Source organism: Rhipicephalus sanguineus, chromosome 1 (genome assembly GCF_013339695.2).
Source record: "Rhipicephalus sanguineus isolate Rsan-2018 chromosome 1, BIME_Rsan_1.4, whole genome shotgun sequence".
Classification (NCBI taxonomy): Eukaryota; Metazoa; Arthropoda; class Arachnida; order Ixodida; family Ixodidae; genus Rhipicephalus; species Rhipicephalus sanguineus.
This window is the reverse complement of record NC_051176.1, coordinates 333,711,299-333,728,893: the sequence shown is the minus strand read 5'-3', so window position 1 is coordinate 333,728,893 and position 17,595 is coordinate 333,711,299. Positions and strand designations below refer to the sequence as shown.

General features: G+C 44.1%; 1 protein-coding gene across 3 annotated transcripts in view; it reads right to left on the bottom strand.

Annotated features, from left to right (window-relative positions):
• Nucleotides 1-2,009: 2,009 nt before the first annotated feature.
• The window catches only part of LOC119379562 (deoxynucleotidyltransferase terminal-interacting protein 2), a 26,066-nt gene continuing 10,480 nt past the window's right edge, over nt 2,010-17,595 (bottom strand). Inside the window, exons 3-7 of one of the 3 annotated variants that reach the window (XM_049412020.1) lie at nt 16,440-16,566; nt 15,452-15,547; nt 13,838-14,002; nt 7,934-8,043; nt 2,010-2,130 (exon numbers count right to left, since the gene is read on the bottom strand). In XM_049412020.1, coding sequence (XP_049267977.1) covers nt 2,028-2,130; nt 7,934-8,043; nt 13,838-14,002; nt 15,452-15,547; nt 16,440-16,566 — 601 coding nt within the window. In that variant the 3' untranslated portion in view covers nt 2,010-2,027. The remainder of the gene's footprint in view (nt 2,131-7,933; nt 8,044-13,837; nt 14,003-15,451; nt 15,548-16,439; nt 16,567-17,595) is intronic. The other 2 variants (XM_049412019.1, XM_037648867.2) reach the window with 2 other exon arrangements.

Genomic DNA, 17,595 nt, shown 5'->3' with positions numbered 1-17,595 from the left:
GTCAATGCGACGGACAATCATTCCATCAGTGGAGTCATCTCATTTCATGTTTTTGGGCAGTTGTCGGTAACATTAAGAACCGTTGCTTGGTGCCAGATGGTGCAACTAGAATATTTAAGTACTGCTTTGTATATGTACGTCTACATCATCATGAATGCACTATCCATCTTTTTGCATTTGTAATTTTTAGGGGCGAAGCTTCTCTTAGTCTAACCTTGTCACGCGTCCGGCGTAAGGCGTAACCGGCTCATCACCGATCCTTTGCAAACTGCCCACTACTTCGTCTTTGCAAACATCCCACTACGACCCATCACCGATGTTTGTCACGTCTCTGATCATGTACTGGGCTATCGCTTTGATTACTGCTGGGCGAAACCACTGAAGATTTCACGGTGTAACCATGATTGCTTCAGGAGCTTCACCCAAGCTCTTCATCATTCACCCGTGGATATGCTGTGAATTTTTTTTCCAGAGCAGCTTAAAAGAACCCTGAAACGGTTTTGGTGATTTTGTATAAATGCACTTAGCCGGTAAGGCAAGTCCTAATGATCATTTAAGCTCTCTGAGTCAACTGTGTAATTTATTACAAGACTTTAAACATGTGAGTCGCCTCTGATTGCAGTGACTCAATTGAAAGAGTTTTTTCAACTTGCGTCCTTTGTACATACGTTGCTTCATGTTACGTAACACCAGCGATCAATCTGATTGGATATGTCCAGTCTACGTCACTGAACCTCCGGTTGGTAGCAAGCGTCGTCTGCCTGTGTTACAACGTGCTCCGTGTTGACGTGAGCTGCACGACAGTGTTTCTTTTCTCGGACACCATGACTTGCCTCGGCTTAGTTGTGTGCGGCAAATCTAGCTATTGGTGACTTGTAAAGGTGCGACATCGTGTAAGGCATCTGATAGGCAGAGTCGCTTCAGCTCGTCGCTGGAGCGAGCGTCGGGCTCTCGCTATCCGATCAACGCCAGGATCCACGCATCTGCAGCTGTAACTTCACCCCTGAAGGCACAATCACATTTCCCGAGTTGACGCTTATCAGTGATCGTTCTCAAATACTTTTTAAGTGTGGAGCACTTTAGGGGCCCGGCTTGTCGTCCATCTATGCATCTCATGTGGCGTGATCACGCTCACAGTAAAGCGCCCAATACAGGCCATAACAAGGCTAGCAATGCTCAAAAACGGGTTAAAATGAACGAATGTCTAAAGTAATATAATTAACAGGTATAACCAAGAAGTAATCGCAACAATTAACTTAAAATCACTCAAAACGTTTTGGATACATGCGGCTGAATACGAAGCCGTGCAAGAGAGTGCGCCACTGCCTCGCCAAGCAAGTGAGTGCCCCTCGCCCAGCGCTTCGCCGGCGCAGCATCGCTACATCTGAAGGGGGAAACAACTTGACGGAACTTGCTGCAGACGATGCGTAATTCAACTGCCGTAACAGGCAGAAGTCGATAACGTGCAGCAAAAAGTAGTGCGATATCGCACACCAAGTTTGCGAATCTTCCCAACAAGATTCTACTTGGGCCGGGGAAACCCTGCATGCTTACCTCAAACATTGGTGTCACCGACGCTTTGGTAAACGGAGCAGTGGGAATTCTACGAACAGGAATCGCTGGGTACCCATGCTACACACTTCCTCAGGTTCCACAGCAGTGGAGCTGCCATGCTTTTTCGTTTGTCCTTTGCAGATTGTTGCCGTACAGGAGAATAAAACGAGAATAGCTGTTAGTGTGGCGGCACCTGGCATAGCAGATCTCAACCACTCTGCGCACTTCATCTCTGTCGCAACCGGGCGCACTCGACGAAGCTCAACCTGTCGAGTGTGCTGGCGTTGCCAGCAACGGCTGGATGTTTGATGAGTTGAGGGGGCAAGGCAGTGGTAAGAAGGATGGTATACATCTAAGTGCCTGTAGCTGCCTCGGTACATGGTGCGTCGCTTAATTTGTGGCATGGCACTTGTGGCTCATGGCACAATTTCAAGCAGAACTTTCATACAATGGTAAGTTCTTACAAAAAAGTTTTATTTTTTCCGCTTCTTCAGCCGCTTCATATGCTTCAAAGCCTTCTTTGAAACTCCTCGCTGCTGCCGCGCCATCGCCTCACTGTATTTCTTCTTGTTAAATCTGCATAGGGGAATAAAAAAGAAAAATTAGGCGTAGTCAAAGCCATCCATGTTTTAAATTTTTAGCAGTACAGATCTTCTTAGTAGAGTATCTATGCTCATTAGCCTACAAAACTCCTGTGTGCTAAACACTACCACTGATCAAACATTTGTTGACCCTGCCTTCCATTTAGCCAACGCCACTCAAATATCCTGACCATTCGAATGGCCTGTGCATTTTTATGAAGAGAAAATCTCACAGCTGATTATAATATAGGAAGTGCAGAAAGAACTTATAGCAATTGAAGTACATAATTGTCATCATCATCAGCTTGTCTTATGTCCACTGCAGGACGAAGAAGGCCTCTCCCAATGATCTCCAACAACCCCTGTCCTGCGCAAGTTGATTCCATTTTATGCCTGCAAATTTCTTAATTTTGTCACTTCACCTAACCCTTCGCCATCCACGGTCATACTTCCCATCTCTTGGTCCCCATTCCAATGTTCTAACTGAGCATCTCTTATCCGTCCTTCTCATGACGTGACCTACCCAGGTCCATTTTTTCCTTTTATTATCTACTAAGATACCAGCTACCCCTGTTTGTTCCATGTTCCACTCTGCTGTCTTCCTATCTCTTAGGGTCACCTCTATCATTTTTCGTTCCATTGCGTGCTCGGTGGTCCTTAGCTTCTTTTCGAGTTTCCTTGTTATTCTACAGGTTTCTGCCCCATATGTTAGAACCGACAATATACAATGGTCGTACAGTTTCCGATTTAGCGATAGTAGTGGTAAGTTAACAGTCAGGAATTGAGAATGCCTACCGCATGTGCCACCAGCCTATCTTTAATCTTCGATGGGGAGCATATTAACAGGGCAGCCTACATGAGCAGGCTCCTGTTAATATTTGGCCTAGATACAGACATACTCATTTACTGATTCAAGGGTCCGGTTGCCTATCACGAATTCTCGTTCTTTCGCCAGACCACCTAGCATTATCTTTGTCTTCTGCATGTTCATTTTTAACCCATATATGCCCAACCTCACAAAAAATGACAAAACAAATATATTTTTTTTTTTCACAAAAAGTGTACTTCTACCCTCAAAGGAAAGCACAAGTTCTTTATTTACAGGCAGGTAAACGCAACACTGTTTTTCAAGCCGTCCTATACATATAGGACAGTGGGCATTAGGGGTGCTATGTGCGGGTGTGGTAAGCCTTGAAACATTTCATGTGCACACCGATAATCCACTTCTTCCTCTCCATGACGTCTTTCATACAAAGCACGCATTTGCCCGGAGACCCTGACCCTGACGTATCAAACTTCAATGTAAACACAATTTTTGATAAAAACAATGTACTTGAATTTTTTATAGCTTAATATCCATAGGACACTTATGCATTTATAACCTCAATATAACAAAGCGTATTTATCCCCAATTTCAGTATAGTGAAGCTTCACAGCTGCCTGAAAGCAAAGGCACTGCAATAGCTCGAAACGCCTCTAGGCACCAGTGGTCAAACAGTACACTTTCTGGCAGACAATCATGGAGTCCGAGAGCCAGCAGTGTCCATTATGGCAGTGTCTTGTGGAGTGGCAAAGTTAGCTGGCCACAGCTTCCAATATGCGTCGGAAGATATCTGAAGTCATAAGCTGGCATGTGCACCATTCCTCAGAGGCACTAGGAGGGCACATGTACACACACATCGCATCACGCACTCTATGCAGAGCAGCCTTATATTTTGCTACTTGTATCAGTAGCCGATTTTTGTTGCCACCATGTGGCAAGTGACAAGCACGAGCACTACTTGCATGGTAAGCACGGTACCACTATGACTAGCATGGTACTCTATACAGTTAAACCTGCCTATAACGAACCTTCATACAACGAATTCCTCGATATTACGAAGTTTCTCTACTCCCCACCGTTACTTCATAGAAGCACATGTATTTGCGACCTCTATGTAACAAAGTGGCAGCAGAAGACACCCTTGATATAACGAATTTTTGCAGCCGACAACCTAGGGATTTTGTCACGAGCAGGAGCCACATGCAGATTGGCTCCAGCAACGCGCCATCACATTCCTGGAGCCAATATCGGAGGCCACGGCTAGATGATGATGGAGCAGCATTGTATTGATGTCCTACGAACGTTCAGTATTGCCATCCATCACAAACAAGCAATTGAGCAAAATAATGCAGTTTTTTGCCGATAAATAAATGATTTGGGTGGGCTCTGCCTTCAATTCCCCTTGTGTTTAATTTGTGCATTTCTTTTCCGAATTTTCGTGCTGAAACTGGATATAACGAAAACCTCTTTATAACAAATTCTTTTGGGACTTTTTCAATTTCGTTATATCCAGTTTTAACTTAGTACTAAACACAATGCCATTTTGCCTATTTTGCAAGTGATATTAAGAGAAAAAAGATATAGGCTTCCCAAGCAACGCTTAGCGGCGCTGCTGCTCTTGATAGGCAGCGCCATTTCTGGCAGCAAAAAAGAAACTGGGGTGTTAGCAGCGCGCGTTTTCCCTTCTCTCCACCGCGTTGCCGCTCGCTTTGCACGTGCAGAGCTCTCGCGGTGCACTTGCGCCGCCTCACAATGTACCGCTTGCAGTGCGGCTTCAAAAGGATTTTCAAGCTTGACTGGCACTTCCGAAAAGCGAACTTGATAAAATGAGAAAGGCTCGTCAACCACGTTAACGGTGAAGAGCAGACGATCGACGACAACGACGCCCAACTCAAAGCGAAATGCATTTCCCAAGTCGCGATTACACCGTGTAGGACGTATACCTCGAGGTAAGTCTCATTCTGTCATGTTAAAGATGAATAATGGTCCACATGCACTCCGATATGAAGCCGTACACGCATCGATGTTATGCGGCGTGGACTACGAATCATATGATTGTTGTTTTGATATGGCATGCTTACAGTAGCAGCCGTGTACTTTCGTGAACAAACGTTTGCGGCGTGCGAAAAAAAGATTATATGGCCATAGCACTGCTTCCTGAGAAGGTTAGAGTCAAGTCCTCTGTGCCGCTGGAGAATCACCCGCCGATTAAGACGCGAGGCAGCTAGCTGAGCTTTAACCACTGTGAAGCAAGATGAACTGCTCACCTCGTTTTTTCGGCTCTCGCGTCATGCTTGCAGTCTCTTTTTATGATATCGACTTGACAGGCATATAAAACCTGCTGCGTGAACGCGGCTAGAAAATCGCACAAAGTCAGAAGGTGGTTACTTCGAGGTTGCAATTGCAAAGCATGTACACTCAAACCTCGTTATAACGAACACGGATATAACGAATTATCGGTTATAACGAAGTAAATGAAGAATAGTCTTGTAATAGCTACAGTGTTAGAAATAAACGTTTATAACGAATTTTCGGATATAACGAAGTTATTTTCGTGGCAGATGCGACTTTGTTATAATGAGGTTTGAGTGTATTATGTGCCAGTTATATTTAGCGGCTTAAATATATATCACCCTAATAAAGTGACAAAAACAAAGCAAACCTGCAGAACGATGTCAAAGCTTGCTGCAAATGCACAGACGTCCGTTCCGGCATGATAAAGCAGCCTTCCCGACGCGTGAAATGCAGGCGCCGAACTTGTGACAATGTGCCGAGTTCAGTTGAATTCAACCAACCGCGCAATGGTGTAACGCGAATGTGAAAGTTCAACAGCGACGGGTAGGTCTCACGAACACGGGGAATCAAAACACAAAGTTGCTTCACCTACAACCGTAACTGGACTTTAACAATACGAGAAGACAGCGAGTAATCATTAATGTAGTCGCTGCGTGCATGCGCCGCGTTACTTACCGATTCAGGTAGTCGGAACGAACGAAAGCGATGAACTCAGACAGCCAAAATAGAAGGCAAGACAGCGCTGTCAGCTATCCACGCTCGCCGCCTTTACTTCTCGTACGACACGCCCGGGAAACGACACAGTTTAACACGTGAATCGTGTGCCTTGGTGTTGTCTGAACTGTTGTGGCTGGCCACTAAACCGCAATACAGTAAAACCTCGGTAATTTGTACTCGGTTAATTGGGAATCCCGGATAATTTGTATTATTTGCGTGGTCCCAAATTTTTACATGTAAATTTAACCGGATAATTGGTGCGGCCAGTCTGCGACTTCCCGGTTAATTGGCACACTTGGCCGCGACTTCCAAGATATGCAAAGGGTGTTGCGAATCTCGGAGGCTGTAACTAAAACATGCATTTTTTTTTTTGATGTACGGATCTCGAAGGCCATGTTTTTTTTTACCGGAAATACGTCGTAGACGCCATGTTTTAGCAATTGCCAGGCGGCGATGCGTGCGGTTGCGATCATGATCATCATCATCTCAACAGCGATGTTAGCCACTCTAGCGAAGTGAATGTTTTGTGGAGTCTTTGTGCCATTTGGATGTCGGCTGGCGAGCATTGTGCGAGTCGGTGCGACTGCTCCATTTGTCTCCTGTCTCCGCTTGAGTGTCTTCATGGAGGCAGGTGGAGGCCACCGTTATTCGACGGTGTTTTGAGCATGCCGGTTTTGTGAAAGAAGAGGCAACCTCCGCTGAGTTTGCTGTCACCGCTGTCACTTGCCCGTTTGATGAAGAAGGGGAGACTCTCTGCGCTCGATATGAGGCTTTGCACGCGGACGAGGAGTGCACTCCAATCGGATTCTCCGAGTACGCAAATGTCGAGTGCACAGTGCAGACGTGTTACGCCGACATCGACAGCGAGATAGCTGCGAGATCGACCGATTCGGCCTCTAATGTTGACAGCGATGACGAGCCCTCCCGAGCACCCCCTTTGGCGGATGTCATCGATGCCTTGAGTGTTGTGCGCAGCTTCTTCGAGTGCAACGGCGGCGAGGCTGAGATGCTGCGCCTCATTGACAGGCTGGAAAATATGACTTTCAGTGCTGGGAACTACCGAACGCGTCAGTCACGCATGGAGGAATTTTTCTCCAAGTAGGCTGACTTGCCACAATAAAGGTGTGACTTCCGTACATCACGTTTTCTGGCTGATTTCTTTGATTTCGCGTTGTTTCGGATAATTGGGAATCCCGCTCAATTGGGACATTTTTCTCGGTCCCGAGGCCTTCGAATTAACGAGGTTTTACTGTACTTCGAACCACGCTTGCGCTTCCGCGGGGTCGCTTCTGCCATCGCGGAAATGCGCAGCTTCGCACAGCAAGCCTCTCGGTTCAACGTAACCAGCTGACGACCCCCCAGTTACCCGCACCGAGAGAACAACACGTGCGCACGTGCGCTACCGCTACCGTGAAAGGGGCTGAGTCGGCCGCGCAGAAGGTTCAGAGCTTTCCGACAGAGCCGCAGCGCGGCTCGCGCGGCGCTGTCGTCGCACCGCAAACTTGAGCTTGGGTTCCCTATTGCTGACAAGGCTATTTTAGTATTTTGCAAGCAATCTTGATAGGTGAGAAATAGGATGTTGCCATTTGTTTCGTGATATCACTCACCTTTCTCACCATATGAAGTTGAAAGAAGCTATCCTCAACTCACTGAAGAAAGCGACCTATATCCAGTGAAAGCAACTGGTACTACCGGATACCTTTACCACAAATAAAAGTGTTTTCCATGAGCTGTGCTGTTCCTTGAACACACCTGCAGCACCACTACCTACACTGTAAAGTCATGTGGGTGTGCTGTGACAGAACCAACTTACAATACCTCTGTTTAACAATTACATAATGGCAATTAGGTACCGGATCTTGCTCAACAAGAGACCTGCCTAATTCAGTCTGGCAACAATGATCGCCCTGCTGTCCGCTATTAGTCGGGAAATGTCTGTAGCACTCGCACCATCATCACTTACCGTCTAAATTCTGCATCGGCCAGCAATTCTTCAACCATAGTTTGCTTGCGGTCCTTCTTGGGCACCCTTGCGTGGTAGAAATCGGCTGGCGAGTCCATCACTGTCCCAACCTAAGTATGTGCACATGAAAGACAAGAAGTTGCATGAATGATAGGTGATGACAACCCAACATTTGCCATTACGAGTTTCACATTCAAATTTGTTTTTCTGGACAAATTAGTCTTGCCACAAAGTCATTCCCACATAACATCAAAAGAGCACACATCTTACACTACTACTGCTCTTTCTTATACACAAAGAAACAATTAACACTAGGGATCTATGTCGAAGCGAATTCGTGTCCTTCAACACAAATTTAGATTATTTGAAATATTCAAGTTTTGAAATGAACGAATATATCTACAGGGTGCTTCAGCCAGAAAGCACCAAGTATTAAAAAAATTAAACATAGGCGCCACACGTCTCCAATTAGCGCACTATAGTTCTGAGTAGGGTTGTGCGAATATTCGAAATTTCGAATGTTTTTCGAATAGTGCTTGCTATTCGATTCGATTCGCACTAGAATTTTACTATTCGAACAATTCGAACTTCCCAAAGACAAATACGGTCAACGTCCAACTGAAAGTGACCCCTTCAAATTTTCAATATGCTTCACCTCGTTACACTCTCGTATTGCGACAAAGCTGCCTTTCAAGCTCCGTTACGGTCGAGCTTAGCCAAGAGACAGTCAACGTCCAATTAAAAGTGGTCCCTAGATTTTCAATATGCTTCACCTCATCACACCCCCTTTTGCGGCAAAGCTGCCTTTCAAGCTCTGCTACAGTCGCAAATGTATTAACTCAAGAAAACGCTGGTTCCAACATGGAGATGAAAGATGTGGCAAAGTTAGGGGCTCAATTAATGCCGTTTTGGACCTGAAATTTGGGCAGTAAGTCCGAAAAATAGGACGCTGAAGCTTTTTAGCATCCAAAATTTCAGATGTTCTTAATATCGACATCTACGAGGCAGACTTGGAACTCCAAACTTGGAGGGAGCACACCCTTGTCCGCCACATCAATTGGGCTTCCACAGAAGTTGAAAGAGGAGGAGAGGCTGAGGAAATGGCATCTTTGCCTATCACATGTGAAGTGTTGTTGGAAACACTTTGGTTGCACCAAATCATCTACATAAACAAAATTTGGCCTCTACATTGCCTCATTCTTGATAAGACAACTATGAAACACCACCCCGCCAGCGCTTCATCAATCTAGCAAAAACAAACACTTTCATGTTGCTATCTCATAAGAACATGCTTAGGAATCCTCTCCAACTTTTTTTCTGCAATTTCACTTCGAAGTATTTCAGAAATATTCTTGAAATATTCGAAAAATATTCGATTCGATTCGCACTCACACTTCAATATTCGAATTCGCTTCGCACCCAAAATTTTGCTATTCACACAGCTTTAGTTCTGAGCCATACTGAGCACGTCAGAATATTTGTTCCAATCTGCCAAGCTTGGCAATTAACAAAGATTGCTTAATGAACTTTCTAAATAGTTACTCTAAAAAAAAATCTTCAATAGAAAAGTTGTAGCGCTTGTTCAGAAACATCAAATTTTTTAATCTATGCTAAGATAACTCCTCTGCTTAATTTTTTTTCCAGCCTTTCTTTAAAGCGTGCGAATTTCAAAAAATACCATGTGACTGCCGCCTCATACGTGGTGCTTTTAGTTCCCTCAAATGTAAGCTGTTGTCACACATACTAACCACTTCTGCTGGGCTTCCTCCTACTTTCCAGAATGGTAACTGTAGACTAATTTGTCAGTTTTGTGTTGCATACTCATTATACAAGCACAGTTGAAAGACTTGGGGCCATAGCTGAAGGGGTCACAGGCTTGATTTCAGGCCACCACAGCCACATTCTGATGGGGACAAAATGCAACGCTCGCATACTGTGCTTTGGGTGAATGTTACAGATAACCCAAGGTACCGTATTTACTCGATTCTACCGTGCCCTCGATTGTAACGCGCACCCGTTTTCCGCGACAAAAAAAAAAAAAAAAAAGAGTAATACATCGATTGTAACGCGCACCCATTTTTCGTGAGAGAAAAGAACAAAAAAAAGTCCGTAGGAGTCAAACTTCGCACATTCAGAAGAACAAGTATTTGGGTTTTAAAGAACTGAAGTTTCAAAAAAGTAAAACACAAAGTCAAAAAGCGGGCCTTGCCGCTAAAACTGTCACCACTACGGCGGCGATACAAGTCGCATAGGATCAGTCCTCGTCGCTGTCGGACAACTCCTTGTCGCTGTCAACACTCTTCGATTTCGGGAAACCGGCCCTGCTTTGGTCCACTGAAACCTTTTCGTGAAGCTTTGCTGTAAAAAATCTTCTGCTTCTGTTTGCGCCAGTCTCGCACGCACGTTTTCGGGAACTCCGAACGACCGCGATGCGGCCCGATTTCCGTCCGTCTCTCTGCACATGTAATAACTATTCTTTTAAATGCGGCATCGTGGTACACTCGTCGAGTATTGGAGTCGGCACTTCCATACCGTCGATGCGAACGCAGAACGGGATGACAATCTCCTCAGCACACGTACGAACTGAAAAAATGGCAGAAATGGCCAAGGCATAGAGTTAATATATTGACTCTAGAGGAAAAGCTCCCCATAGGGCCCATGCATTGAAACTTATAACCGCATGAGTTCCGCTATAGTTCCGCCATGATGGAACAAAACGATCGTTGCCAGCGTTGCCAGACCCTGAGACGCTCGCTATATTTGACGGTAGTAATCAGTTTTAATCTACCAACCTAAGCCAGCTACGCGCTGTTCAGAGAACATCAGCTGTGTTTTGATGCCTGAAGCCGTGTGTTAGTGTACGGTTGTCCGTGCAGCTGGTCCGGTTGATAACAGTTAAAATTTCCACCTGTTTGTGCATGGTTTTTACTAGGCACTCCCTACCAAAGTTTCTCCGTTCGCTGGTACAAAGGTCACTCGACAGATTCGCAGCTTGAAGCAAAGTCCGTAGGCCGTGGTCGCGCGCTGATTCGACTTGCAATGGCGAGACACCTGTATCCACGTTCTTTTTCAGCTCATTGCTGCCGTACTTCAGCGCAGAGAGCCGTAAAGCAGAAAAATGTCGATTGCAGCATGCAGCGGCGAATGTGAGTGAGACGTCTCCCGAAAGCTTCAATCGAAACTAAAGCTACATGGCCCACGAAGCTTTATAGCCGTTAAAAAGTATTTTAAAAAATCGGTTGCGACTAGTTCGTACGTAACTTTTAGGGCTTGTCTCATCTCTTCTTTGCTGTCCGTCCTGGTTTGCACTGATGCACTGAAGTTTCCAGCTCGAAAGAAAAAAGGGCTGTCACATGAAGTCGAGTGGTATGCGGCGACAGAAAACGTACACAACGGGACACTATGACAACTACGACATACATGACGCAAACGAAGTTTCAGGGGCTTTAACACGACGCGCAAACCGGCGCAATCGGCCGCAAGCACACACTCGCGTACTCGCGAGTGTTGATATGGTGGTGCCATCTAGTTAACCAGCCTGCAAACGCTCCTTTCCGCGCGCAGTAAATTGCATAAATAGCCGTCGTATTCTTTCCTAGAAGTATTCAAAATAAACACAAAGCAATATCCGCAAGTTTTTAATTGTGCAGATGCTTTTTTTAGGATTGATATGTGATGGCAAGAATGACAACGTTCCAAGATGTCAGCGTTCTTGTGGTTATAGGTCTCGCGGCCCAGCTTTTCCTCTAGAGTCAGTATATTAACTCTATGGGCCAAGGCGCGTAGGAGGCGGCCATTTTGAAATGTCGATGGCAATACAATAACCGAGTTTCTTTTTTTTTTTCGGTACTCGATTCTAACGCGCATGTGATTTTTGGACTCGTTTTTCCGGAAAAAAGGTGCGCGTTAGATTCGAGTAAATACGGTAATTTGAAATTAACCTCGAGCCCTACACCAGAGCATCTCTCACAGTCTTTTTGAGCAAAGCTTCTGAGAGTTGCAGATTTCTGTGGAGGCACCAGTGAACCAGTGAGTGTATGGAAATGCGCGTGTACACAAGTAGGCCTTCAAAGGTGCACCGGTCACATGCATATTTGCATGTACCATTTTCCAATAACTGACGCTCTCTTTCTCTTGATCATGGACTTGTCGGTGATCAGCTGTTTCCAATGTTGAAATCTGATCTTTTATCGAGGTCACTTATAATTTCACACTGCCACATTTCAATGTTCTTTTCATTGTTGCATTTCATTGTTTCACGCATTACCGTCGTTTTTGCCTGTAGCAACAGAAGTGCTGCGCTGCTAAGCATGTGGGTGAAGGTCCATATCCCAGCATGCAGGAAGGAAAAAGTTAGACGGGAGCATTGCACAATGCAATGGAAAGAAAGATAGTAGGTCGCACAGGCTGATGTCAAGCTTCGCTTGCCCCAATTTTTCAGATAAAGGAAGGAATCCTAATTATTTATCACTTTGAGAAACTAAAGTCACTCATACAAACAAAAAATTCTGAGCTGAAGGGATGGGGGACACTGGCCATCCCCTTATCCTTGATGACATGGCTCTGAGTAAAGTTAATCATGGGAAAAATACAAAATTACCGTACTCTCCATCTTGTTTGAACGACAGGAAAAACTGAGGGGCCCATTTTTTTATTAGTCACGGCCATATGAAGCCGAGGAAAGCATAGGGGAAGTTATTTGTAGTATTTAGTTGAAGTGTACCAATGAAAAGTTAAAGGGAAATGAAAGCGGACACAAAAACAACTTGCTGCTGATTGGAGTCAAATCCACATACCCCACCACAGCCACGTGTGGTGCTGGCTGACACTACCAGGGTTAGTAAATCTTGCACACGCAAATACCTACCCAAGAAAGCGGCTAGAGGAGCAGCTGTAGGTTTGGCTTCCACCAGCAGCAACTCACTTTTTTCGTGCACTCTAATTTCCCTTAACCTTATCATTTCTACACTTTCTTTCGAATAATTTCCCCTAAGCTTTCCTTGACTTAATCATCTGATGGTTTCATGTGGCTTTGACTAACAAAAACTTGGCTATTCAGATCCCCTTCTTTTTTTGTTCATTGCATTCTGGAGGTCCTGACTCTGATAGGTAGATGCCTTCAATTAGCATAAAAGGATTTATTGGCCAGCTGCACAATCACAACATTCAGACAAATAATATATGCGATGCCATCAGGCAAAAGTACATTCCACATCCAACATCACCCACCTCCTCCCCCAATGGCCATGAGTGGTGCTGGCCACTCTCAGTATTACGTCTTGTATACATATACAACATAAATATCTATGAGTACAGAGAAGCTGCCCCTATAGGACAAGTGCTAATGCAACATGCATTTAATGCAGAAGTTGCAGGTTCGACTTCCTCCAGCGACAAGTTATTTCATCCACCGTCACTTGTCTTTATTTATAGTTTATACATTTCAATTAGACATTACAAATAATTCCCCCTATGCTCTCCTTGGCATCATCAGTTGGCTTTGTATCCCTACCTTGTTTACACCAACAGCACAGCATATGGGCTTCTGCATATTAATGAACCAAATGTCATGCTTTTATTTGCAGTGCAATGCAACACGAAGGACATGGAAGGACTCTGCATTGTGTCACACTGTGATATGACAACAAGTCTGCCACCTGGGTATGAGAAAGTTGCTAAAAAAGGCACACATCACGTATATATTCCCTTGATGGGTGCCTGGCAGCACAATTACTATTGCAACTGCTACTTTAGGAAAGCCAAGAAAAAATATGAACTTCTATGCCTAAAAGGTTAAATAAAATTACGAGATACCTGGGTTGCTGAAATGAGGCCACATTCCGTCAGCGTGCTAGAAATGTTTCACAACCATATGAGAGATAAAGCCCCAAAGTGTTTACATACCTGGAAATACTTGGGCAGATCCTTCAGGTCATTTTTCTTGTAGAAGCGCTTGGGGTCTAGTACATGTCTCATGCGGAGAACCTCTAGATCGTGCTTCAGTTCATCAGTCATCTCAGGTGCAGGCAAGCCAAACCAGCCGGGGCCCTTTGTTTTACTGCGCTCCTCCTGCAAGAACAGAAATAAGGATCTCTTGTTGAAACAAACTGAGAGAAAGGTGGCATTTTTGTCTTTTTTCTCCCAAATGCCCAGCTACATGAAAGGTGATTTAGGTGCAGTGGCTGCGAAACCCATGGGAGACAACAATGAAGCTTTGGTTTATAGGTGCATGGAGATAAATTTCTATGATGTTTCTACATAAATAAATTTCTACATACAACTGCTGATAACAATTGCCGGTGCAAAATAAAAAAGAACATGGATTTCCTCATTCATACTACAAATAAAAGAGTGTTGATGTAGTAGGCATCACAATAAACACAGCAGCACTGCTATCCAGCTTGGCTTGTACTGACTCACATGTGCTGTGGATCTGGTATCTCACATGATGGTGGGGTGATGAGTGGCACTTGAACAGTTATGGTGGTTTGGCTTCTGAAAAGCTGGAGTGTACCCTTCAGCACAGGGCAGGTGCATATTTACTGCATTTTGCAGAAATGTAGCCGTGTGTAGCAGGGTTTGCTTTTAGGTGCAATTGGCACACTGGTAGCATCACTTTGAACATGAGATCTTTTCAATACGTATTAGCAATATTATATAATAATTATTGGGGTTTTACGTGTTGTGTTGCATGTCTTACGTATATGATTATGAGGCATGCCGTAGTAGGGGACTCTGGATTAATTTCAACCACATCTCAGCACCCAGGTGTTCTTTGCATTTTGGCCCCATCGAGCTTAGAAACCCGAGAAGATTGTTTCAAGGCAGTTGGAAAGCTGAGCATCTATAATCCAGGTAAAATGCAGCAGCTCCTGTAAGGTGTGAACAACAAAGAGCATTACAGAGCTTGTGTACATTCATGAGAATGTACTTAAGATATTACAGCTGCAAAAGATTTGCTTGACTATTTCACAACGTTATATGGTACACAGGTTTGTTGCCCATTGAAATTATGTGCAAACAAACCAAGAAGCACGTAACGAAGGTGCTCAAGAAGCTGAAGAAACTGTGCTAGTTTTTGCAAAACCAATTATTGCCAAATAAATGCAGCATTTCGCTCAGAATAAAACGCATGACAAAATGAGCCGTCAGAACCTTGACCAAATGAGCACAAAGAAACTTTATCCCTAGTTACAGTACGGACTGTTGCAATAGCTACCGTCTCGTGCTATATGACTCTGTGTGCTCCAAAAGCTTCTCTGGGAAGATGCTCAAAAAGAGGAAGGTGATCCATGTTAATCCATTCCTGCCATAGTGCATAATGCGCAGCAGTATGTACAAATAAATAAATGAAAATTCTCCCCTTGCTCACCCCTTGGTAAGTATGCAAGAGTGTGCTTCAATTTTATTCAGATGTGTGTATACAACACACCCACAAGATGTGACAAAAGGGGACAAGCACAGCATGCTTCCCAATACACATCAATACTGACAGCAGGTCTGCGAGTGAAAGCCTACCTTGCGGCGAAGTTTGATGCGTCTCAGGGACTCAGAGTATGGAGGTACACAATCCTTTTTCTCGAAGCCGGGAGTGAGTACGCTTCCCTTCAGTAACTGCAACGAAAATGCTTACTTCAGCTTGCAACAAACAGTGGCTTGAAACTGTTTGTTTTTACTTGTTTTACAGAAAAGTGCTTGCATTTTTATGCACAGTTAGCAACAAATGCTTAAAGGGCAAAGGACTTTAAAAAAGAAAAAACAAGGTGAATTACTGTGATGCCTTGGAAGCTAGCTCCAAAGGCAAAGTTTCAGTCAGTAGTAGATCTATGACCTATACAGTGATTCAGTAACAAAAATGTGCCATAGTTTAACATAGCAGAAATTCACATCTGTCATGGAATGCATGGCTGGTAGTCAATCAATCACTAAATAAAATCAATATGAATAATATCTTTAAAAAATACATATGTACATTTGTTCCAGTGTATGCATGAAAGCTACACACATCACTGGGAAAAATCAACTGAAACAAACAAAAATTAATGAAAAGCAGGGTCAATGTGAGCACGTCAAGTAAGTGAATAAAAAGTAGTCATACCACAACGTGACTATAGTCATGTGGCATTACTGTAATTAAGCTTCATGTACCATGCATTGCGATTAAGGCATTAAATTTAGACTGAAAAAACAATACTAGAATGTTTTGTAACCAATTATCAGCAATAAAATGAGATCTATTCCATGTAATTAGCAAAGGAAATATGGAAGGTCATCTACCCCGTAAAGTTGCACCTGCCTTATAAGGCTATTGGGGCAGTCTTCGAATCAAGGTGTGGAGATTTGAAATTTTTAAGAACAATCTGCTTGTGCATTAATGTTTGCTGCCAAATTTCTCATATCAGCAAATACACAATTAGGCAATTACAGTCTATACAGCATTCCATGTGACCGAAGTGCACTATTACGTGCAAACAGGAAGATAATGTAGTAAAAGCAGAACGCTCACACTGTCAGCAGATGACTCAAGCACGAGTTCCCTGACTTTCTGAGCCGACTTGGATGCAGCATCACGAGACGCCACATATGTGTCATCAAGATTGATGCCCGGGTTCAGCTCCGATGCCAGCTTGACCCTGCAGAAATCCAGTGAAGAATAAAAGGAAGCAGCGATTACATATAACTTGGTAGGAAATCAGTTCCAAGCTGAACATGAAATACATCAAGCACACACTCAATTGCTTTAACACGACTGACATGCTGGACAATCACATATGTGCTAGCGGGGAAACACGCAAACATAGAACGACACACAATGGACAGATGGATGACAAGTTTAGATGACTAACCAGGGACTTCGTGGCCTTAACTCCTCCACCCGTAACGGAAAATAAAAAAATTAAGGCAGCTTCGCACTAATTGTGCCAAACCTGAAGAAATTGTGGAGATGGGTGGCCTTCCTTGTTTCTCTTTCTCTCTGTTTTTTCTATCTCTTTTCTGTGTGCATTTCTTTGTCTTTGTACTTTTTTCTGTCTTTCTTCCCTTTCTTTTTCTCTGTACTATACATGGCTATGCTATGCGTCACCCTCTCCCCTCCTCCTTTTCCACCCCTTACATTACCCCTACACTATACAAGGCTATGCTATGCTTTACTCTCTCCCCGCCTCCTTTCCCTCATCACCCGCCACAGTGGTCTAGTGGTTATAGTGCTCGTCTGCTGCCCCGCAGGTCACGGGACCGAATCCTGGCTGCTGCAGCCGCGTTTTCGATGGAGGCGAAAATGCTATCCAATTAGCGCAATATTGCAAAAATGCTTCTCCAATTAGCGCAATATTGTTCTGAGCCATATAGAGCACGTCAGAATATTTTTTTCAATCCACCAAGCTCGGTAATTAACAAAGATTGCTTAAGGAACTTTTCAAATAGTAACTTTAGAGAAAAATTTTCAAGACAAAAGTTGTAGCGCTTGTTCAGAAACATCGAATTTTTCAATCTGTGTTAAGATAACTCCCCTGCTTAATTTTTTTTTCCGGCCTTTCTTTAAGGCGCGCGAATTTTAAAAAATACCACGTGACTGCCGCCAAACGCGCGGCGCTTTTAGTGCCCTCAAATGTAAGTTGAACGAATTATCAAAGGCTGCTTCGCACTCGAAGATCGATGCAACA